The 25,253-nt window shown below is 41.2% G+C and overlaps 1 protein-coding gene across 5 annotated transcripts in view; it reads left to right on the top strand.

The window, feature by feature from the left end:
- KLHL3 (kelch like family member 3) overlaps positions 1-25,253 on the top strand; it is a 117,939-nt gene that overhangs the window by 18,583 nt on the left and 74,103 nt on the right. For 3 of the 5 annotated variants that reach the window (XM_028528422.1, XM_028528423.2, XM_036014480.1), the window contains 2 exons: positions 12,582-12,688; positions 25,017-25,138. In XM_028528422.1, the coding sequence (XP_028384223.1) occupies positions 12,582-12,688; positions 25,017-25,138 (229 nt within the window). The remainder of the gene's footprint in view (positions 1-12,581; positions 12,689-25,016; positions 25,139-25,253) is intronic. The other 2 variants (XM_028528424.2, XM_036014481.1) reach the window with 1 other exon arrangement.

Below are 25,253 nucleotides of genomic sequence, written 5' to 3'. Positions count from 1 at the left end.
ATAGAAAAATCAAATGATCCTCTCAATAGATGCAGAAAAAGTGCTTCAATACCCTTTCATGATAAAACAAACCCCCTACAAATTGGGTATAGAAGGAACATACCTCAATATAATAAAAGCCAGATATGGCAAACCCACAGCTAATATCATACAGTGGTTGAAAGCTTTTCCTTTGAGGTGAGGACGAAGACAAGAGTATCCACTGTCACCATACTATTGAACATAGTATTGGAAGTACTAGCCAGAGCAAGAAAAAGAAATAAAAAGCATCCAGATCATAAAAGTAGATGTAAAATTGTCTGTGTTTTCAGATGACATGTCCAAATACAGAAAATGCTAAAGATTCCACTAAAAAAGTGTTAGAACTAATACACAAATTTGGTAAAGTTGCACGATACAGAATCAACATAGAAAAGTCAGTTGCATTTCTATACACTAGCGAGAAACTAAGAAAGAAATCAAGAAAAACAATCTCGTTTACAATAGCATAAAAACAATAAAACACCTAAGAATAAATTTAACAGAGGAGGTCAATGACATGTGTACTGAAAACTAGAAGACATTGATGATAGAGATTGAGGAAGACATACATAAATGGAAAGATATTCTGTGTTTGTAAATTGGAAGAATTAGTATTGTTAAAATGTTAGCACTACCAAAGCCATGTACAGAGTCAGTGTAATTTCTATCAAAATTCTAGTGGCATTTTTCACAGAAATAGAGAAATCAATCCAAAAATATGTATGGAACCACAAAAAACCTTCAATAGCCAAAGCAATCTTGTCAAAGAAGAGCAAAGCTGGAGACATCACGCGTCCTGAATTTAAACTATATCACAGTGCTGTAGTAATCAGAACAGTATGGCAGAGACACATAGACCAATGGAATGGGATTAAGGACCCAAGAATTCTTGATGGGTAAAGGATAGTCTCTTAAAAAAGAATTACCGTATGTTAGGAAAACTGGACAGCTACATGAAAAAGACTGAAATTGGACCCTACTCACAAAAGTTAACTCAAAATGGATTGAAGACTTAAATGTTAAGACCTGAAACCATAAAACTCCTAAAAAAAAAAAACAGGGAAAGGGCCCCTTGTCATTGGTTTTGGCAATGACTTTTTGGATATGACACCAAAACCACAAGCAACAAAAGGAAAAACAAACAAATGGGGGTACATAAAACTGAAAAGTTTCAGTGTAGTGAAGGTCAACAACAAAATGAAAAGGCAAACTATAGAATGGGAGAAAATACTGGCAAATCATATATATATATATTTTTTTAATCCTCACCAGAGATTATGTTTATTTGAGAGAGAAAGGGAGGGGGAGGGAGAGAAACATGGACCTATTTCAAATCATATATTTGATTAATATCCAAGATATACAAGGAACTCATACAACTCAATAGAAAAACTAAATAATCTATTTAAAAACTTGGCAAAGGACCTGAATAAACCTTTTTGCAGAGAAGACATCCAGATGTCCAACAGATATGTGAAGTGGGCCTCAACATCACTAATCATCAGAGAAATGAAAACCATGATAAGACATCACCTTATACTTGTTAGAATGGATATTATAAAAAAAACCAAGAGGACATCAGTGCTAGCAAGGATATGGAGAAAGGGTACCCATGTGCACTGTTGGTGGGAATGTAATCGGTACAGCCATTAATGAAAACAGTATGGAGGTTCCTCAAAAAATTGAACATGTAGCTACCATAGAATCTATCAATTTACTTCTGGGTATGTATCTGAAGAAAAAAATGGAAGGAAATCCTGCCATTTCCAACAACATGGGTGAACCTTGAGGGTATTATGCTAAGTGAAATAAGTCAGTCAGAGAAAGACAAATACATTATGATTTCACTTGTATGTGGAATCTAAAGAAGCTGAGCTCATAGGGACAGAGAGTAGATTGGTGGTTGTCAGGGTCTTGGGGGGGTGTGGGAAATGAGGAGATGTTGGTCAGTGGTACAAACTTCTGGTAATTAAATGAATAAGTTCTGAGGATCTAATGTAAAATCTGGTGATTTTAGTTAGTTATACTGTATTGTATGTTTGAAAGTTGTTTAGAGATCAAAATAGGTGGTAACTATATGAGGTATAGATGTGTTAACTAACCTAACGGTGGTCATCATTTCACAATACATGTATGTCAACCATTACATTGTATATCTTAAACTTATACAGTGTTACATGTCAATTATATCTCAATAAAACTGAAAGAAAAAAAGATTCCAGATCTCTTGCCGACCTTGGAGAGTTGTAGCCAACTTTAGTAACTGCTGGGAGGGAGGTAGAGCTTGGGGAGTAGATATGTATACAGAATCCTCACCCCTTCCCATTACTAGCATTTTTTCTTTTTCTTAAATAGCTTAGAAAAGAAAGTCATCCTGCTATGTTCTCATTGCTTCTTTTGGAAGTTACCACATTTTTGCATCTTTCCCCAAAAGCATCTACTTGGATTTAACCTTGCCCAACACTTCTGCTTCTTTACTTTTGTATAAATCTGCATTTGCTAGTATGTTCTCAGAAACATTTCTTTAAGATGTTCTGTGGCGGAAAAAAGAGCTTGGAACCCAGATGAGTTTGAAAATGATATATAAAACTGCTGTGCCCCACTTTGAGATTCATAATATATATAGGCATATTAAAAACTCTGAGAAGTCCTGTAATACACTTGTTTGAGGGTTCCCCACATGTGTTTGACCACAGAACCCTCTTTGGTTGACATTATTATGTATAGACTGACTATTTTGTGAAATTTGTTTTGGAGAACACTGGTGCTTTGCTGAAGTTTAGGTGAATAATCTTTATTATTCAAGGTTTTACAGAAAATCATAGCCAATTATATATGAGGATATTTATTATAGAAATTAGCTCATGTGGTTATAGAGGCTGATACTTCCCACAATCTGCTGTCGAGTCCAAAGGTCTGAGAAACAAGAGCCACTGGTGTAAGCCCTGCAGTCCAAAGTCGTGAGCACCAGGAGCTCCCATGTCTGAGGGCAGGAGAGGTTGAACAGTCTAGCTTAACAAGAGAGAATTCCTCTCCGTTTGTTCTATTCAAGCTGTCTGTGCTGTCTGCTGTGGGTTGGATGATGCCCACCTGCGTTGGTGAAGGCAATCTTCCTTTCTCAGTCTTCCAATTCAAATGCTAATCTCTGAAGAAACCTTCACAGACATGGCGAGAAATAATGTCCTACCAGTCTTCTGGGTATCCCTTAGTCCAGTTAGGTTGACACATAAAATTATCATAATCTTGTTCTTTCTCTCTTTGTTTTTCAAACAGACCATAATTTATGTATATTTTGGCTGAGAAAATTTTAGATCAAGTTTACACATGGATTTCCTTCATTTTTCTGTTAATTTTTTAATTAAACATTTTTCTTTTTTTTTTGTTAAATGAGTATATTTATTATAGAAAATTTAGAAAATACAGGTGAGCAAAAAGTCATCTATAGCCCTGGCTGGTATAGCTCAGTGGATTGAGTGCGCTCTGTGAACCAAAGGGTCTCTGGTTCGGTTCCCAGTCAGGGTACCTGCCTGGGTTGTGGGCCAGGTCTGCAGTGTGGGCCATGTGAGAGGCAATCACACATTGATGTTTCCCTTCCTCTGTTTCTCCCTCCTTCCCCTCTCTCTAAAAATAAATTAAAAAATATTTTTTTTAATTTATTTTTAGAGAGGGAAGGGAGGGAGAGAGAGAGAGAGAGAGAGAGAGAGAGAGAGAGAGAGAGAGAGAGATCAATGTGCGGTTGCTGGAGGTTATGGCCTGCAACCCAGGAATGTACCCTGGCTGGGAATCGAACCTGGGACACTTTGGTTCCCAGCCCGCGCTCCATCCACTGAGCTACGCCAGCCAGGGCTAAAAAATATTTTTTAAAAATTAAAAAAGTCATCTGTAATTATAATACAATAGTAACGATTTTCAACACTGGAGAGAATATTTTTTTCTTTAAAATACTCATATATCTCAGTTAGATTTTTCCTCTTACCACTGTATTGAATAAGTTTTTCTATGTCACTGACTCTTATACAACATTATTTTAAGTGATGAATGATATTCTATCTTTGGTTTATTTTTTAAACAGCTTTCATGTCGTTGGATGTTTAGGTTTCCCAGTCTCTCAAGAAAATAACACCTGCAGTGGTTGCGTGTGGAGCCGTACAATGTAGTGGTCACAAGCATGGACTCTGAAGCCAGCCAGCCTGGTTTCAAGTCTTGGTTCCTGTACTGATTGGCTGTGTAACCCGGACAAGTTAATTAATTTCCTTCACCTCATTTTTGTCAACCCTAAAATGAGGCTAATAATAGTTCTGGTTTAGCTGGCTTGTTAAGAGGATCAATGAGTACAGTGCTTAGAACAGTGATAGCACATACATTATTGTTGTTAAATCTTATGCATGTTCATGATTATTAATGTTGAATTAATTCCTAGAATTGCCAGTTTCAACAGCATGTAGAATAATAATAATAATAATAATAATAAATACATATCCTTGGATATTGTTATGAGGCCTCCACACAAAGTGGACCTTCTGTAAAGTGTTAGCTCTTATTATGATAACGATTTGCTGAAAGTACTGTGTTTTGTTTTGATGACAGCCTGGGTAAACCATCTTGCCATACAGGGATTAAGCTAATGAAATGTTGCATGATATTCCAGGGACCTAGGGTTATTTCTTGCATTGTTTTTACATTCTCCTCCCCCAATTTTAAGCTATTTTACTTCAAGCATGCATGTTCTTTGTCATTTATGGATCACACAATTCATGAGTTTCCTATTCTTTTTACTTCCATAGTGGAGAATGGGCTGTTGGCATGGTAACCACCCAATATTCCTCCTCCTTCTGCAATTCGTAGCTCTGTTGTAGTCAGACAAACAGCTGCTTCTGGGCAGCAGAGCACTAATGGTTCTTTGGCTCCTGACTCTCCAGCCAGCAATAGGATATATAGTCCTTTTTGGAATAAAACACCCTGACCAGGTCTGAACAGGAGAGAGTCTTTCCTAGGTCATCTTGACATTCTAACCTCTCATTTCACCATTGCAAACAGTGATCTGTTCTCATTTTTTGGGGTGGGCTGCCACTATGCCTTTAGTACTGTAGTAGCTATGTTAGCACATTGATTTCTTTTTCTTTTTTTGGTACCAGCTTTATCAAGATGTACTTCATGTGCCATATAATTCATGCATTTAAAGCATACAGTTTAATGACTTTTAGTATACTCACAATCATGCAACCAATAATCAATTTTAGAACACTTTTTATCACTCCTGAAATCCTGTATACTTTAACAGTAATCCCCCTGTTTTCCCTCTCCTCCCTGCCTGCCCTTCAAACCCCCCAGTTTAGGTAATCACTAATTTACTTTTTGTCTTGATAGAGTTGCCTGTTTTGGAATCATATAATATGCGGATTTTGGTGACTGGCTTCTTTCATTTAGCAGCTGTACCATTTCACATTTCTACCAGCAGTGTATGAAAGTTTCAATTTTTCCATATCCTTACCAACACTTGTTTTTTATTATAGTCATCCTAGTGTGTGTTAGGTGGTATCTCCTTGTGGTTTTGATTTGTATTTCTCTGATGACTAATATTGTTGAGCATCTTTTCATTAATCATTGGTATTTCTCTATCTTACTAGGAAAAATGTCTCTTTAGATCAATTGCTTATTTTAAAATTATACATCTACTTATCTTGAGTTGTAGTGTTCAAATTCTTTATATATTTTATATATAAAGCTCTTATATAAATATACATATAAATATATATATTTGAAAAAATATTCTTTCATTCTGGATGTTGTCTTTTCACTTTCTGATGTCCTTTGAAGCAAAAAAGTTATAAATTTTAATATCTAGTTTATGGTTTTATTTGTTTGTGCTTTTGGTGTCATATTTAACAAAGCATGACCTTATCTAAAATCAAGAAGATTTACCCCTATGTTTTCTTCTAAGAGTCTTATAGTTTTAGCCCTTATATTTAGATTTTTGATCCATTATGAGCTAATTTTTATATATGATGTGAGGTAGGAGTCCAATTTCATTCTTTTGCATGTGGCTGTCCAGTTGTCTGAGCATCATTTGTTGAAAAGACTATTCTTTCCCAGTTGAATGGCCTTGGCACAATTGTCAAAAATTAGTCGACTATAGGCTTCTGGTCAAGATGGCAGTGTAGGTAATTGCGGTACTCACATCCTTCCACAACCACATCAAAATTACAACTAAACTACAGAACGACCATAATTCAGAACCCCCTGAAATCTAGCTGAACAGAAATCCTACAACTAAGGATATAAAGAAGCAGCCACATTGAGACTGGTAGGAGGGGTGGAGATGTGGAATGGGCTGGTTCCACACCCACATGTGGTAGGTAAAATTGGGAGGAATATCTCAGATTTAGAGACCCTTATTTTGAGAGGGAGAGGTTCCAGCTCCACACTACACCCTCTAGCCCCTGGAAGAGAAGTCCCCATAATTTCTGGCTGTGAAAACCAGCAAGGATTGTGGCTGAGTGAAATGGAGGGCTTCAGGAGTCCCAGGCAGTTGTCTTAAAGGGTCTCTACATTCTCTTACTCAGACTCACTCCCTCTGAGCTCCAGTGCTGGGGAAGCAGCTTGAAAGTCACCAGGGACATATGGGAAGAACTGAATTGTCTGGCATTAGGGTGAGAATTGGGGGACAGCTTTCTCCCAGACAGAAATGCTGGCAGAGGCCATTGTTCCTTTGATGAACTCTTCCCCTGCAGACCCAGCACATGGTTGCTATATCTGAGTCCCCATCAACCTGGCTAACACTCTTCACCAAGCCCTGGTGATTCTTTAAAACCCTGCCTCAACCAATGTTAGACCCACCCAACCTGTTTCCAGTGGCTTTTCCATACAAATGGCCTGTATTCCATACAAATGGCATGAGCATACCATGGCTCATGCTTCAGACTTTCCTACAATCTCTGAAACGAGCAGCATCTGGCCTTGGCATGCCCTGTACCTCTTGCTAAGTGGTCCCAGGTCTAGCACTAGTGGTAGCTGGCCTGGCCTTGGTTCACAGCTTGGCCTCTCCTCCAGGAGAGGTATCTCCAGGGTACCTCGAGGGCCAGCACAAGTAGCAGCCATATGCAGATTGCTATGTAGCTCATGCCAGGTCACACTGGGCAGAACACAGGAGGTGGCTGACCTTGGCCTGCATCTTCTGGGAGGCCCCAGAGCCAGCACACCCAGTCAACAGCTTCAGGACACATTGAAGCACTGCCCAACCACCTCCACAAGTGACACACTTAAGGGGCAGACTCAATGGACACCAGAGCCCCACTGAAGTAAGTCCTCCATGGCATGGGCCCCCTGAATGGCTGATCCTCCATGATGGTTGCAGCCAGTCCTTGCAGTTGATTGGCCTGGGGGTAAATCTCTTCCATCAGTGTGCCAATAGCAATCAAGGCTTAACTACAACAGGGAAATATATGCAGTCCACACATGGGGCACACGTGGCATACCCAGCTTGGGCAAACAGGGAAGCTGTGCCACTGGGCCCTACAGAACACCTACCACATTAGGCCACTCTACCACGCCTGGGAGATGTAGCAGCTCTACCCAATACATAGAAACAAACACAGGTGGCTGCCAAAATGAGGCATGTCCCAAATGAAAAAACAGAACAAAATTCCAGAAAAAGAACTAAATGAAATGGAGACAAGCAATCTACTAGATGCACAGTTCAAAACTCCGGTTACAAAAATGCTCAATGAACTTAGAAGAAGAGTAGATGAACTTAGAATTTCAACAGCATAAAAAAGTCAATCAGAAATAAAGGATACAATAACTGAAATGAAGAATAATTTACAGGGAATCAATAGAAGAGTAGATAAAGCCAAGAATCATATCAGTGACTTGGAATATAAGGAAGCAAAAAACACCCGATAACAATAGCAAAAAGAAAAAAGAATAAAAAAAATGAGGATAGTGTAAGCAGCCTCTGGGACAACTTTTTAAGTCTACCAACATTTGCATCATGGGAGTGCCTTAGGGAGAGGAGAGAGCAAGGAATTGAAAACCTATTTGAAAAAAACAATGCCAGAAAACTTCCCTAATCTGGTAAAGGAAGTAAACAGATAAGTCCAGGAAGTGCAGAGAGTCCTAAACAAGATGAACCCAAAAGGGCCCACACCAAGAAATGTCATAATTAAAATGCAAAAGATTAAAGACAAAGAGAATCTTAGAAGTTCAAGAGAAAAGCAGGTAGTTACCTATAAGGGGGCTCCCATAAGACTTTCAGCTGATTTCTCAACAGATACTTTGTAGAGCAGAAGGAATTGGCACAAAATATTCCAAGTGATGGAAAGCAAGGACCTTCAACCAAGATTACTCTACCCAGAAAAGCTATCATTTAGAATCAAATGACTGTATAAAGAGCTTCCTAGACATGAAAAAAACCCTGATGAAGTTCATCACCACCAAACCAGTATTAAATGAAGTGTTTGAGGGTTTTCTTTAAGAAGGAAAAAAATATGAACGTAAAAAATATGACAATAAATACATACCTATCAAAAACTGAAACTAAAAAACACAATACAAATGAACAAGCAGAACAGAAACAAGACTCAGATGCAGAAAATATTTTGACAGTTGCCAGATGGGACAGGATTTGGGGAGATGGGTAAAAAGTGAAGGGATTAAGAAGTACCGATTTGTAGTTACAGAATAGTCATGGGGATGTAAATAAAGTATAGCACAGGGAATATAGTCAATAATATTCTAATAAGTATATGTAGTGTCAGGTGGGTATGAGATTTCTTGAGATTACTAAAATCACTTAGTTATACAATGTCTAATCACTGCATTGTACACTAGGAACTATAATATTGCATATCAACTGTAATTGAAAAATAAATGATTTAAAGTAAAAAAAATCGGTTGTAAACTTGAATGTTTATTTCTGGACTGTCAGTTCTATTGAGATCTGTCTATATCCTTATGCTGTTACTACACTATCTTTAGCTGTAGTAAGTTTTGAAATTAGGAAGTGTGTAACCTTCAACTATGTTCTTTTTTTCAAGATTGTTTTGGCCATCCTAGCTCTCTTGCATTTCCATATGAATTTTAGGTTCAGCTTGTTAATTTTTGCAAAGAAGCCAGCCAGGATTTTGATAGAAATTCTGTTGAATCTGTAGAACAATTTGAGGGAGTATTGCCATTGTAACAATATTAAACTTTTCAATTTATAAAAACTGGTGATTTTTCCATTTATTTAGGTCTTCTTTAATTTCTTTCAACTGTATATTATAGTTTTAGAGCATAGGTATTATACTTCTTTTGTTAAATTTCTTAAGTATTTTATTCTTTTTAATGCTACTGTAAGTGGAATTTTTCTTAGTATCATTTCTGGATTGTTCATTGTAAGTGTATAGAAATACAATTGATTTTTTAAATATTGATCTTGTATTCTGCAACCTTCTTGAACGCATTTATTTGTTCCAATAGTTTTTAGTGGATTACTTAGGATTTCCTATATACAAAACTGTCATCTGCAAATAGAGTTATATTTCTTTCTTTCCAATTTGGATGTCTTTTATTTTCTTGCCTAGTTGCCCTATCTGGCCACCCTAATTTTATCTTTCTTATAAGCAGTATGTGTTACAGTTGTTCATTTCTCCCTTTTTGAAGTTCTCACTTCACTTGGCTGCTTGGATACCCCACTCTCGGTTTTTCTTCCATCTCACTGGCTGCTGTCTCATCTTTTTGCTGGTTCTTCCTATCCCCACCCAACCTCACAACCATCCCCTACCTCTGAACTCCATGCTTATGGATCCACTTGCCTACTTGGTAACCCTGCTTAGATGTCCAACAGGCAGTCAAACTTAACCTCTAATTTTAATGGAGTATTTTGTGGAAAAAGAAGAAAAAAATTAAGTTAACATTTACTGAATGTTTATTATTATCACTGTTCATTATCTTGGTTACAGCACATCTCAATTCTGATACTCAGGGAACATGAACCCTGGTCAAGTTTGATCTGTAGTGTGTGCTGTGCTCCTTACTAAGAGTTATACTGTAATTCTTTATAAATCACAAAGTATAGAGCTCTACTTTTCTTTCCTCAAGATTGTCTTTTGGAGTAGAGTGATGGCTCAGAAAAAAAGGATCCCATAGGATCTCTGCTAAATGACATTAAAAGGGCGTGTGCCCCATGCAGTGCTTCAGAGCTGCATCTCCCCTTTCCCATGCAGAATGGACACACAGAGGTGGTTCCAGTGTGCAGACAGGCCTTCTCACCCATAGGGAAAGTCTACTTTGAGTTTTTGGCAAGTTTTTCTTGGTCACTTTCCCAGACAAGAGTTTTTCTGGCCTTGAGGTATACTTCTCTCTTATTAGAACTGCTCTTATTCATTTGCTTACCTGGATTGTCCATCTTTATTCTTCATTCCTTCTTGTCTCTTTCTTATTCGTTCATGAATTGTCAGCTCCTCTGTGTTCATGAATGATACTTCTCTCTGACATTACTTGTTCAGCACCTGGTACTGCAAATTTGTTTGGTATTTCTGATATATCTTTGTTAACACTTTTGACATTAAAATACTTGTTATCAAAAAAATTACTTGTACTTTTAAATAGCAGTAATAACTTTATTTCCTCCCCAAAATCTTTAATGGAAGTGAAAAGGTCTAAAATGAGTCTATTCATAAAGGGAATACATTTTTACAATAAATTTTGTCCAGGTTAAAAACCAGTCTGTTCTTAGGTTTCATCTACAAACTCATGTGGTCCCCGTGATGTATGTCCCAAGGTAGCTGAAAAATGAGAAAACTGTGGTAAGGTCATTTGTTCCTCTTCTCATAGCCAGTTAAGGGCAGAACTAGTTATGTTTCCAGTTGAGCTGGCTTATTCTGACAAAGTTTGTGTGTAGGGTCTGCTGGCCACTGTAGGATGAGGTCCCACCCCTAGGTTTTGCCTCTTGGCACTCAGAGGTATCATTCTTCCCAGAAGGCCCCTCACTGATACTTTATTCCATATGTTAGACCTTTCCTTACCACCTTTCCTTATTGGAGTTCACTTATTTTCTGTCTTTTTCCATAGAAGTGTCGATCAATCATGAAGCATTGTGGTACTGTGTGTGGATTAAAGACTCCAGCTTCTGTAGGTTTGGGCCACTTTTCTGAGCTTCATAGACCAGATAACTGCTAAGTTCATTTGAAGCTCCAGCTTTTTCAGACTTCATGATTCCATTTCTCTGATGAGTGAACCTGGACTAATGTATTAATAGTTGGCAATGGTTTAGTATGATATACCAGGGATGGCAAACATGTCGCTTCTTTTCCATTTATCAACTATGGAACCCAGTCATGACCTCAGACTTCTCAATCTGCTATAGTGTTCTAAGTAACTACTTCCAATGAATGTCAGTTAAAATGTATTTGTCCTGCCTGAAGTACTATTAGTGCCCCAGTCTAAAGGTGGGACTAGTGGTGGCAGGATGCCATAGACATGAGGACCATGGTTCTGGGGCTTAGCTGCCTGCATTCAAATCCTGTCTCCACTGCTCTCTCTCTGTGTGACCATGGGAAAGTTACTTACCTTTCCTGGGCCTCTGTTTTCTTGTTTGTAATGTGGGGCGTAGCAATAGCCCTACTTCATAGGGTGGTTGAGAGGATTAAATTAAGCAATACATGTAAAAAAGTGCTTAGAACAGTGCCTGGCACATATAACTCAGTGTTAACCATTATGTTAATAATAGGCATGATAAGAAATTGGAAGGCTGGTAGAGGAAAAATTCTTGGGTTGACAGGGCCTTTCAATCTCCAAAGTAGTCAGATATTCATTCTATCTAAGAATGTGGGTTGATCTCATTTCAAAATTTATCCATTTATTTAGTAAAAATTTAGGGCCTACTATGGGCCATGCATGCAGCCAGGTGTCCAGGATATAACAGTAACTAAGACAAATCCCTTTCAGCGTCCACAGGGTGGTGGGAGTAACAAACAAGTAAAAAGGTAGTTATGGTATTCTTAATAATTAACAATGATTAGAGTTTGCTCAGGGTCTTTAGGGAGCATAGTGTGTAGGCAGTCTTCTTGGTGATCATGTGGAATCTGGGTGGGAGGAGAAATACACGAGTGCCCCCCTTCTGGCTCATCTTTTACCAGTATTGCATAGGCAGTGGACCTCTTGGGGAATTGTTAATACTTGTTCTCACTGGTGGTACACCCCAATGGCATGCTCATGCCTCCTGGCATTTATTCAGTCACTCAGCTGGCAGCCCCAGGCTTTTCCCACTGCTTCCCAAGCTACCTTACTCCTGTCTCAGTCAGAGCTGATGGAGTGCGGAGCAGAGAAGTGAAGACAAATGAAGGAACTCTGAATTTGCAGCCACAGACTAGTTGGATTGCTCTGTGTTCCTTCGGAAAGCATGAATGTCAGACTTGTGAGGGACTTGGAAAAGTTGATGAGTCCATCCTGCTGCTTAACTCTATGACCACCTTATATGGCATAGTGTGGAATCTGGGTGGGAGGAAAAAATACCCTTGTGTGACTGGGATGGGTGTTGGTGCTGTGACCCATCTTGTCCCCTCACTGGTGTCTTGCAGTAAGCATCTGTTGTGTGATGTGATGATTGTGGCAGAAGATGTCGAGATAGAAGCCCACCGTGTGGTCCTGGCAGCCTGCAGCCCCTACTTCTGTGCAATGTTCACAGGTATGGTGTGGGGAAACAGTAACCCACAGCTATGAGGCTGTAGCCCTGCCCTGGGAGAAGATTGAGGGAGGTGGCATGAGGGGAGGGAGGAAAGAGAAGGCTGCGACACCCACCCTGAGGAGCTTCTACGTGCTAGGCCAATTGGGCAAGCAGTGCCTTGTCCACCATGAGGCAGAAAGAGGTAGAATCCTATAGTCCATAAGTTCTCAAACTTTGTCGTGCATCATAATCATGTGGGGAGCTTATGAAAAATATAAACTTTTGGGCTGATCTCCAGGCCTTCCGATCTCTCATTTTGCAGATGAGGTACACTGAAGTAGAGAGAAGGGAAGGGACTTGCCCAGGGTACACAGAGAATGAGTGGAACTTGGCTTCCTGATGGCTGCCCACATCTTGTCCCTCTCGAGCCCTTCCTTAGAGGAGGGCAGGGGTTGTGGGACTCCTGTGGCCTTTGCAGGAGTGTGGGAGATGTGATAGTGGGACCTGGGGTGGGGGAGAATAAGACCTAGAAATATTCACTATCGGTCATTCATTTTTAGCATCTTTGATAACTTTCCAGGGAGTGCCTGTTCCCTGAGCATGCCAGATAGCCTTGCCCAACCATCTCACATGTGTTACTACTGAAACTAAATTCCTTGAAACCCCTGGCTGAGCTGCTCTCTGTATTACCTCACAGCCCCTCCCCTGAGCTAGGTCCACACAGTGCTCTAGACATCACTGCTGACTGGAGGCCGCTGGGCAGGGCTGGGTGAGACCATGGACTGGGTCAGGTGTCCCTTCCATCTGCTCGCCAAGTACCCTGTGCTTCCTCTGAGTATGGTCACTCTCGCTCTGCATTCTTGTCTCTTTCCTTGTGTCTGCAGTGCCCATGTTCTGGTGTCTCATAGATCAGGTGCTTCTCATACTGCCCCTTACAGTTCGAATGTCTCCATTTCCTAGAGGTCTCCTCTGACCGTCCTAGCCACAGTTCCCTGTTAAGTCTCTTTTCTGTCCCATAAATTGAGTACCATATTTTTTGGACCATAAGATACACGTAGGTTGTAGAGAAGAAAAATAGGGAAAAAAATTTTGAAGCAAAAAATGCGATAAAATATTTAATAACATAAATAACATAATATTTCACCAATGTAAATGTAATGTTACATTCGGACTGTAAGATGCACCCCCATTTTTCTCTCAAATTTGGGGGGAGTGTGTCTTATAGTCTGAAAAATACAGTACTTTTTTCTTTTTTTTCTAATATATTTTATTAACTATGCTATTACAGTTGTCTCATTTCCCCCCTTCATTCCCCTCCACCCTGCACACCCTCTCCCACCCACATTCCCCCCTTTAGTTCATGTCCATGTGTCATAAGTTCTTTAGCTTCTATATTTCCCATACTATTCTTGCCCTCCCCCTGTCTATTTTTTACCTACCATCTATGCTACTTATTCTCTATACCTTTTCCCTCTCTCTCCTCCTCCCACTCCCCTGTTGCTAACCCTCCATGTGATCTCCATTTCTATGGTTCTGTTCCTGTCCTAGTTGTTTGCTAAGTTTCTTTTTGCTTTTGTTTTAGGTGTGGTTGTTAATAATTGTGAGTTTACTGTCATTTTACTATACATGTTTTTTATCTTCTTTTTCTTAGATAAGTCCCTTTAACATTTCATAAAATAAGGGCTTGGTGATGATGAGCTCCTTTAACTTGACCTTATCTGAGAAGCACTTTATCTGCCCTTCCATGCTAAATGGAAGCTTTGCTGGATAGAGCAATCTCGGATGTAGGTCCTTGCCTTTCATGACTTGGAATACTTCTTTCTAGCCCCTTCTTGTAGGTTACTGTCTCCTTGTCTCCTGCTGCTTGTAGGATTCTCTCCTTCATTTTTACCTTGGCTAATGTAATTATGATGTGCCTTGGTGTGTTCCTTCTTGGATCCAACTTCTTTGGGACTCTCTGAGCTTCCCGGACTTCCTGGAAGTCTACTTCCTTTGCCAGATTGGGGAAATTCTCCTTTATTATTTGTTCAAATAAGTTTTCCACTGGTTGCTCTTCCTCTTCTTCTTCTGGTACCCCTATAATTCAGATGTTGGAATGTTTCAAGATGTCCTGGAGGTTCCTAAGCCTCTCCTAATTTTTTTGAATTCTTATTTCATCATTCTTTTCTCATTGTTTGTTTCTTTCTTCCTTCTGGTCCACGCCATTGATTTGATACCAGTTTCCTTCCCATCACTATTGGTTCCCTGTGCATTTTCCTTCATTTCTCTTATCATAGCCTGCATTTGTTCATCTAATTTGTGACCAAAATCAACCAATTCTGTGAGCATCCTGATCACCAGTGCTTTGAACTGTGCATCTGATAGGTTGGCTATCTCTCGTTCGCTTAAAAAAAAAAAAAAAACTGGCTCTGGGGCTTTTAATTTTGTTCGAGCCATCTTTTTAATTTTATTTTTTTCCTCTGGTCTGGTTGCGCCTGTTATGTATGAGGGGCAGAGCCTTAGGTGTTCACCAGGGCGGGGTACTCCAGTTGCTGGGTTGTGACATTGTATGTGGGTGCGGGGTCTGAGAGGGAACAATGGCGCTTGCTCCACTCTCCGTGGGACCTCAGTCCCTTCCGTGGCTTCCCCCGAGCAAACTGGGCCCCTCTGGTGTCAGTTCCTGTGTAGGTGGGCTTGTGTACATTGTGGGAACCTCCAAGGACCTCTCCTGAGAGGCTGGGAGTCCCTCCCTGCTCCTCGATCCCCACAGGTGTCCTCAATCAGTGCCCCAAGGCTCTGTTTCCCAGTGCTGTGATCCTGGGTTGCGCACAGTGCCTTGCTTCACAATCCCCTCCTCCCTGGGTCTGCTGTTTGTCACCCCTTGGCCGGGGTCTGCCAGCTGCTGCTTGCGTGCTCAGGGTCCACCCGCTGTGTCTTGTGCACCCCAGATGCCTTATGCACCCAGTCCCAACACTTTCTGTGCTGCAACCTGTGCCTGGCTGCCCAACTCTGCCCCTCCTACCGGTTTCGATGAACGCGTCTATTTTCCTGGTTGTCCGACTTCCATTCAGATCAATTTTCTGTCAGATCTGGTTGTTATCTTGTTTCTAAGTTGTTGCTGATGTTATTTTGGTTGTGCGACGAGGCACAGTGTGTCTACCTATGCCTCCATCTTGGCCGGAAGTCTGAAAAATACAGTATATTTTCCAATTCCATTGAAAAATCATGTTGGTTGGTTATTTTTATATTTTCTTACCTGTCTCCCCTCACTAGAATATAAGCACCATGAAGTCAGGGATCTTGTTGGACTTGTTCGTTACCATGTCCTGAGTACCTGGTACCCAACAGGACTCATACTTTTTAATTTAATGAATAAAATGTCTCTCACACTTAATTGTGAGCTTTGGGCACTTGGGGACTATGTCTTGTCACTGTTGAATCCTCAGTGCCCGCTACAGGGCCTTGTATTTATGACACAGTCAATAAGTAGAGGTCGAAAGAGTGAACGTAGGCTTGCTAAGAATGGGTGAATGCAGGCACAGTTTTGCTTGAATAGGCCCTAACCCTTTTCCTAATCCTCTACACAGCCTCTGCTGGGCAGGAGTAGTTCCTGTTGGGCCAGACTAGACACTTAGGTTTTCAGAGTTGCTCACGTGTGTGTCTCCCTTGGCTCATCATGTGAAGGAGCTGTGTCTCTGCTAAGTGGACCAAGTGACTCTTTCCTCACTTTGACCCCTAGGCTAGGAATTTCACAGTGGAGCCTGTAAAACCAGATAATTTAACTACTTAGAAATTTGGAACTACATTCTCTTTGAAACCCTAGTAGTAATGTTTTAATTTTTTCCCCTCTCCTTCATTCATCTCTTTTTAAAAATACAATCCATTTTGTCTGCAATGAGTATTTAGCCAAAATTTCAATGAATATCTCTCAGACATTCTTCTTTGTGTGTGTTGTTTGGAAAGTCCAGAGCTGTGATAAGAATCTGTTTGGAATTGCAATATGTGTAGTGTTAGCTGCACTTTTGGCTAGTGAACTTGCCTTTCAGTTAGTGAAAGTGCCTAAGCAAAATGAAAATGATATTAGAAATGGAGCAGAAAGATGCTTTTGGGGCAGGTCTTGCATTGTAGTAATTGAAGGGAGGAGAGAATCAAGAGAAGAAAGCAATTTAATGTAATGCCCAGCCAAAGTCTTCTGTTGAATCTGTTGCCATCCATCCTCCCACTCACCAACTAATCACGTATGTTCACTATAGAAAAAAAATTAGAGAATGTGGGCAAGTGAAAATATTAAAAATTATAGGTAATATAACATCTAGATAAGATTATAATTTATGTTCATTGAGACTTATATTTATAAATATATGCATATTTATATGCATGGTATATGCATGGTATTTATAAATATATAGATACCAATTATATTTATAATATTAATGAATTCATTTTATAAATACACAGTTGAGTAGCCTTTTTTGATGTGTATACTTAAAAAAATTGCCATTCATCTTCCTGAAATGTTCTTCCTCCCTGCCTGTTTGCTTGCCTAATTCCTGCTCACCCTTCATTACCACTTATGCATCATTTACCAGGGAGGCCTTCGACAGTCCCCTTGGATTTGATTAAATCCCTTTGCTCTTTACTCTCATGGTACCCTATGTTTCTCTTTAGCTTTACTACTTATCTCATTATTTCTTCAATATCTGACTTCCCAGGTCAGTCATAAACTTTATGAGGGCAAGAACTATACTTTTTTAATTTGATGCTATGTTCCCACTGTCTAGCATGGTCTTCCATAGAGTAGATGCTCAATGAAAATCTGTTTAAGTGAGTTTAACAGTATATTGTGACTATCTTTTCTTGTCATTTAAATCACATCTGCATCATCTCCAAGCCTTCCTAATGGCTTCTTAAGATTCCCTCATATGTATCCTAATTGAAAATGCATTCCCTTATTGGTTGGATATTAATAGGCATGTGATGCCTATTAATCTTGACTTACATTGCTGAGTATTTCCTTAGAATAGATTCTCAGAATGAGAAATAATTGGTTCAAGGGCGTGTACATTTTGAAGACTTGGAGACACGTGCTGCAACTCCATGGCTCTCGGACAGTTGTACCAGCTTATGCTTCCATCGGCAGCATATGAGATTTGTGTGTTTTTTGAGGCCTCTTGGCTTTGCTTGGTAAACAGATAACACTGTTTGAACCTTGGTAAACAGGTAACATTGCAAAATTGTGTTCCAAATATCAAGTTCATTTCTGTGCAAGGCCCATTTCTGTGAGCATGTTTAAGGCCAAAAAGAAAACAAAATGCAGGTGACTTTCTTCTAGCTTGACTGATGTGATTATTATCTTTCACTGAGGCTTCAAAGTGGTTTTATTCTTTTGTCCTCTGAGTTTATATTGCCCAAATGTCCTGTGGTATCCAAATACCAACTCTACTCCTTGACCATGGCCTGCTCACAATAATTTGGAATAAATATGAAACTGAGGTCTGAGTGCCCACAGGAGAGTGTCTAGAGGCAGCCAGCCTGTGAGAAAACCCGGGACGGGCAGTCACCCTAATGGTCCTCCACACCTTTAGCTCGGTGTGATTGGAGAGGCCAGCAGTGCTGTGTTCTGCCCACCTTTTTCCTGTGAGTAGGGAATACTGAAGATCCCCCCACCATGGTACCCATACTTTAAGACCAACCCCATTTTATGGTGTTAAAGGAACTGAGTTTAAGGAATATGTGGGCTCAGGGTCTTATGCCCATCAGTGTGACTGCAAGAGGTTTGGACTCCCATCCCAAAAGGAGCCCCCGGAGCAAGCTGTCCTGTCCTCCTGGTTCTATATGCAGAGGCTGGTTATAGATTGTTTTTGTTTTCTTAAAGAAGAATTGCTGTCCAGTTTTTATTAGATGTAGGCTGATGTTTAACTGGTGTCTTTAAACATGTAGTGAGTAGAAATAGGGAGGAGAGTCAGGAACGTGCTGGGATCAGAGGCAAGGGGCTTGGCATTTGAGTGGGCTCAAACCATCCACAATGCACAACAGTGAAGTCCCAGCTCTCTTACTTGCCTCCCAGGCAGGAGCTCCTTTCACAGAACCTTTGTTTCCTCCCCTTCTTCATGCCAGACTCTGCCAGGCCCTGACCCTTGTCTGTGTTCTCACTGTTTGCATGTCGTATTGATGCCTTTGAAGATTTTCATGGTAACATGCTGCTCAGTTAGACTTAATCCAAGGCAATGGGGCCAGGAGGCAGGGAGCACTAGGGAACTGAATCATTTCCGTGGATAAAGAAGGCTAGAGGGGAGGGTGTGGAGTAGGAGTAGTGAAAGGGGTCTGGTTTTTGAGGGGTTTGCCCCTGAAGAGTCAGGGATTGGGTAGAATAGTTCATAAAAGAAAGATTGGAAGCATCCGAGGCTGCTTGGGATTAAGGGAGAATGGCCTTATCCTCCACATGACTTGCCTTTTAGAGTTAGTTAGTTCTGGGCTGAAGTTTACAGTGACATAGGGTTTCTTTTTCCTGTCCCTAACAAATCACATGAGAGTCAGGCATTCTTTTCTAGCTTAGGAGACCCAGATTTGAGGATGAGGGGTACAGTAGTATTGCCTAAAAATATGTTGCTCTTGGTGCAGAAATGATGAGTTTTTTAAAGAATTGATTTCACCCCAGCCCCCTTCATTAAGGTGTTGCCAGTTTGACCAAGACGGTCTGGTGTAGACTTTTTGGACTTAAGAGTGTAGCTCAGCCTTAACATTCAGTTCATCATTGGAGAAAAGCATTAGTAACGACTGGTTTATGGATGGCCATAGAGAAGTTGTTGATGTGGAGGCCTCTTTGCTAATGATTAAAAGCAGGGTGTTAATGCCACCTTGTATTGGGAGGTGGTGTAGTGTCTTGGAAAGCCCTTGGAAAGGGCTTTGGAGCCATAATGACCTGGGTTTCAGCACCTAATAGGTTTGTGGGGAATTCAGTTAACCTCTGCAATCCGTTTTTCTTATCTGTGAGACTAGAATAATAACCATAACCAGGGAACAAATGTAGAGAATGGGAATAAAGCACCCAACACAGAATAGGTACTTAAAGTGCACTTGTTATTTGTTAAGCACATCGTAGTTTACAAAGCTCCTGTGGCTGTGAGGGGTGGCTCTGGCGTCAGCCACCCTGATGGTGGGTGGGGTTGATCTGAAATGTAGGTGTGGCTACACGGGTATTTTCTTCCTTACGTGTGCTCCATGTGCCACTCCATGTGCCACTAGCTGAGCGGTTCATGGACGGTGGGGTGATACCTTTCACCACAGTTCTGCTGGATCCTGCTGTCCTAATTCACACTCTCATCATCTCCTTTGCTTTTCACACAGCCTGTGGATAAAGGCAGGGCAGGAATGTCCTTACTTCCCAGGAGACAGAGGCCAGCCCACTCCCTTTCAGGAGGGTTGGCTGGGACTCAGGGAGGTGGCGGGGTATTTCTTTTTCTCATGTGAGGTTAATGTGTGACATGGGTCTCTGCTCTAGCCAGATGAGTTGGCAACCAGACATTAGGATTTAGACAGATAAGAATGAGGTGAAAGAAAGTTTAATAACCATTTTTAACACTCATGAAGGATCATTTTGCAAAAGATAAGGAGCTTCTGTTTTCTTTCTACCCAGACCATGAAACTAAATTGCAGCAGTAAGGATTCAAGTTACGAACAGAGAAGAATTCTGTAACATAAGAACTTCTGAATACACTTTTCCTTCCCTTTGACATACTCTTTAGGGTGGTTGGTGGTTTAGCACTGGTTCTTCAGAGACCTGCCAGAGCCACTCCAGTATTCCTCTCTCATTCCTGAGGCTTCTTTTTCCTGAATAATAAGAGTGGGGTTTATACTAATGACTGGGAAGAAGAGCCAGTGATTTTCTAGACTTCCTGAGTCTCCTGTGATAGGGCAAGGTTTTCCCCCTGCTCCTCCAGTTGTATCTCCTCCCTCCTGCTTCCCTTCGACCACCTTCCACCTGAGAAGAGCTCAGCTGTCATCTGGTGTGCTTGCTAGGATTGAGAACTGTGACTTATGTGGGATTGCTTGCTTTCCTGGGCTCTCTCCGGTTCCTGGAGACTTCTAGGCGCAAGGTCCTACAGTAGAGTGTGAGGAATTAAATAAGTTCAAGAAAGTACCTTAGTTCACCACTGTCATCTTCCACCTGATTTACTGAAGCCGCCTTCTAATTGGCCAACCTGCCATCTATTTTGTTCCCTCATGCTCAGACCATTTTCTGTAGCTACAGTGACCTCTTTCCAAAGTAGAAATCTGATGTATCCCTCACCTGCTTAAAACCTGCCAGCGGCACCTCATTGCCCTCAGGATGAAGTCTAAACTCCTTAGCACGACCCATAGGGCCCTCAAGTGCTCCAGACTCTGCTTATGTCTCCAGCCTCATCTCCCACTCCTCCCTTTCTCGCAACGCTTCTGCTGAACTTAGCTTCTGATGGTCCCTGAACGAGTCATGGTCTTCCTTGCCTCCAGACCTTTCATACACTATTCTCTCTGCCTGGAATTTTCTCCCCTCACATTCACCTCTCTTCTGAGTAACTATGATTCCTTCTCCAGATCCCATTTTACATCAGTGCTTCTGAACCATCAGGAAGCAACCTGATGCAAACAATGGACCTTCTCTGCAAAAACAAACGTGCGCTCCTGTGCGCTCATCATTTCTCATACAGTTCAGAGTACGGGAATCCCTGTTTAAGAACTTGTAGTGCTGAGCCCCCTTTTCTAGCATTTAACACGTTTTGTAATTGTTGGTTTACTCCTCTCTCTCTTTCTTAAACTGAGCTCTATGAGGGCAGGGCCTTGACTTGTTCACCATTGTGTCCTCTGAACCTAGCATATACTTGTCACAGAGGGTCTGTTTGATACATGTTTATTGAATGAATGAATGAGTGAATCAACAAATATCTGCCTTTGAGTGGCTCATGTTCTGTTTGAAGGAACAGACATGCATGTTAACAGATGATAAGCAGGAGATGGGAGGGGCTAAAAAGATGTGCAACCAACAGACATTTTCTGAAAGTTCAGAGTCTAAGGTGGCTGAGCTGGGCCTCTGGGGAAAGGCCAGCCGAGGACACCTCTGGGCTGACTTTGAAAATGGAAGCACTCAGCAGGGCTCATGTTCTGTTTTCTAGAAATAGTTTGTTAAAGTAGTAGAGGTGAGTGAAGAAGCAAGGATGACCAAGCCTTTGATGGTTTCTGTTCCGCAGAAATTACTGGAGTCCATGGAATTATGAGATGTCAAGAGAAGCCTCTACTCTTTCTTTCTTGTTCCAACAAATATTTTTTAAGTGCTTGTTATATGTTACACACTTTGTTAGGTGTTGAGGGTATCTTGAAAAATAAACTGACAAGATCCCATTCCTCTTCGTCTGTGCTTGCTAGTGTTAAGTACCTCAGAATTTGTCGTCCGCAGAATTTGGACCAAGGGCTTGTTTGGGAATATTTTCATCAAGGTCATTAGTTAGGGCTAGGTTGAATTATAGAGGGGTTTATTAGGAAAGCTGTGAGATCTAGAGTGAGGCCAAGATTCAGATCTCAGCCTCTGACCGGCTGTGTGCAAATACCTCTTGAAATGCCAATGCCATAATTTGTAAAATGGAGGTAATATCATCTATTGCCTGAGGTTGTTATGAAGGTTAAATGAATTAATGTGTATAAACCCTTAGCAGAGGGCCTGGTGCATAGTAGCAACTATTATCACTACCACTTGTAGGGACTGTTTAAGCTGAAGTCTTAGTTTGGTGTAGTAATTTCTGTTGGTCCATTAGAGATAAGGTTAGATTTTATAAGTCTGTGACTTATATAGGCCTCCGGTTTCCCTAAGGGAGATCTTAGAAAATAATATTGTCTTCAAGGCCCTAGTTTTTCTTTTACCTGTTCCCCCTGCTTATCGGTGTTTTAAGTACTTAATGTAGAAAATCAGTAACTTCTGAGTCATGTTAAAGAAGCAGAAAAAGAGTCTCGTAAGTCCCACCATCTAGAAAACTAGGCTTCAACATATTCCAGATATTTGAGGCTGATAGAAATGATTTGTCATCCCCCCAGAAAATTCAGACTTTTGTCTGTATATATAAATATTTTCATACAATTGCAGGAGTTTCCACTTGTTTACCCAAAGTTACAAAACCTTAACCTGACTCCCAAGCGCAGATTTCAGAGACAGAAAATAATCAGGCCACGCTCTGATTTCACACTCACATACGGGCTTCTGAGTCCCTTGGTCCTTGTAGTCAGGCTGCTCTTTTCTTGTTTTTGTTTTTGTTTTTGTTTTTGTTTTTCTAATGCCCAAGTTCTTAAACTAAGGATTGGTTATCTTTGATGATATTTTGCAACATAATTACCAGCCAGATTTTAATTTCCTTGTGGGCATGTTTCTGTTTGCATGTCTTGGAGTAAACTCAAGAAAGATTGTGAGAACCTAGCTTATGGGTAGAGGAGAAATCCATCATTTTTTCTGGTTTCCTCTTTGCTTGTTCATCCTGCTTCAGGGCTCTCGGTGCTGAGGCGTCCTGACTGGCTTCCACGAGCAGTCAGAGGGAAGAGAGAACAAAGTGAGGGTCTCTGGTCTACCTGATCTGGCAGTGAAGGTAGCAGGCAGGGTCTGGAATGTCCTCCCTTCTCTTTGCTGTGGTCATTCATGTCTAGAACTCTGTCAGGGCGGGAACTGTGGACTGGTGGAGGAATCATGTGCAGTCCATGTGGCTTGGAGGTAGGCGCCTGCAGCCCACATGCTGTACTGCACTTATTTTCTTGGCTCCAGTGCGCAAATTCCACAGAGAGAAAACAACCTCTCAGGCTCTCTTTTTGCGCTGACACGAGGGCTTCCGAATCCCTGTTTCGTACAGTCAGGTTGCCTTTATTCCAGCCTATGAAGGCACATGTCTTGCCTGTCTTTTCCTCCTGAAACCAGCAGCCATTGTTGCATGAGCCTGGCTCCAGCAGGCGCCCGGGCTGTACAGAGAGGGCAGGCTGATGTGAGCGGCCGCAGGCCTGTGCTGACATGCTGCTGCTGCTGCTGCCTAGTCCACAGGCCCGCATCCTCTCTTTCTAATCCAACTGTTCTCCCCAACTCTGATCCAGCTTCTGCTGTGCATTCCAAATGTCACTCAAAAACACCCATCCGTTGATGTCATTTTCCTCTGTAAAACCTTCCAGTGGTACTACTCTCAGCGTCAAGTCCAAATTCATTTGCATGGCTTACAGGGTTCTATAAGTCCTGGCCCCTATCTACCTCTACAGCTTCCTTCCTCACTATTACCCCAGCTACCAGCCATACCAGCCTTTTTCTACTGCCAGAATTTATCCTATTGGCAATTTCCTCTCTTTACACTTATCGTTGATGCATCCAGCTCATCTTTCCTTACCTTTGCAGCCTGTGGAGCACTCTGTTCTCTAATACCTAGCTCAGAAGTGACCTACTAGGGTGCCTTCCTGGATTCCCCAGAGCTCCTTGCTCTATCTTCTGCATTCTTGGGATTTAGTCCTGTGTCTTGGTTACAGGTGTAGGCTCTAGGGTCAGAATCATTGGTTTCAATCCCAGCCTGGCTGGCCCTTTCCTAGATTTGCCTCAGTTCTTCATTTGTAAAATAGGGGTAATGTTAATAAACTTTATAGATTGTTTTGAAGATTAAAAAAGGCAACACTTAAACGGGCCTAAGACAGTGCTTGGCCATAATCAGCTAAATGTTATCTTTTATTGTTGTTATCATAGTTACTTTGCATATGTTTCTGCTAGTTCTTACCACCTCTGTTTATTAATATTTTTATAAATCTGCCAGACTAGACCATGTGTTCTTTGAGGATGGGTGCATATTTTTTTTCTCTTTTTGGGCCTTCTGTGTAGAGGTTTATAGTAAATGTTGGTTGAATGAGTTATTGCACACAGATTTGCCTTCACAGTGGAAATGGGCAACAGATAGAGTGGGGATTCTTCACATCGGGTTTGTGGATGATCACAGACCCAAAGTTGATATGGTCTGTGTCAGCTGTATGCCAGAATGAGTTCCTTCTGGTGACTTCCAGAGCAGGGTCAGCGCTTTTATGTTATCAAGACAAGGCAGGAGGCCATATGAAAGTTACGCATTCTCTGGGTCAGGGGTGTCAAACTCATTTTAACCGGGGGCCACATCAGCCTCATGGTTGCCTTGAAAGGGCCGAATGTAATTTTAGGACTATATAAATGTAACTGTTCCTTAAGATTTAAGCAAGAGCTTGGTGCTATTGCCAGGTAGAAACAAGGTGCTAGGCCAGATAAAACAAGGTGGAGGGCCAGATTTGGCCTGTGGGCCTTGTGTTTGCCACCTGTGCTCTGGGTGCCAAGTTCATGTCCATTTTGTTTTGTTTTGAATTGTAGGCGACATGTCTGAGAGTAAAGCCAAGAAGATTGAAATCAAGGATGTGGACGGGAGGACACTGAGTAAACTGATCGACTACATCTACACAGCTGAAATTGAGGTGACCGAAGAGAATGTCCAGGTAAAGGCAGACCCAGCTAGTAGCTCAGCGCACTGCACACTCAGGGCCCACCATTTTACAGCGTCCTTTTATTTAGCCCTCCCAACAGCGAGTTGGTTGCTGGAGAGGAAACTAA

The sequence above is a fragment of the Phyllostomus discolor genome, chromosome 13, assembly GCF_004126475.2.
Source record: "Phyllostomus discolor isolate MPI-MPIP mPhyDis1 chromosome 13, mPhyDis1.pri.v3, whole genome shotgun sequence".
NCBI classification, from domain to species: domain Eukaryota; kingdom Metazoa; phylum Chordata; class Mammalia; order Chiroptera; family Phyllostomidae; genus Phyllostomus; species Phyllostomus discolor.
Note: the sequence above shows the minus strand (reverse complement) of the source record. Positions and strands in the feature narration are given on the sequence as shown.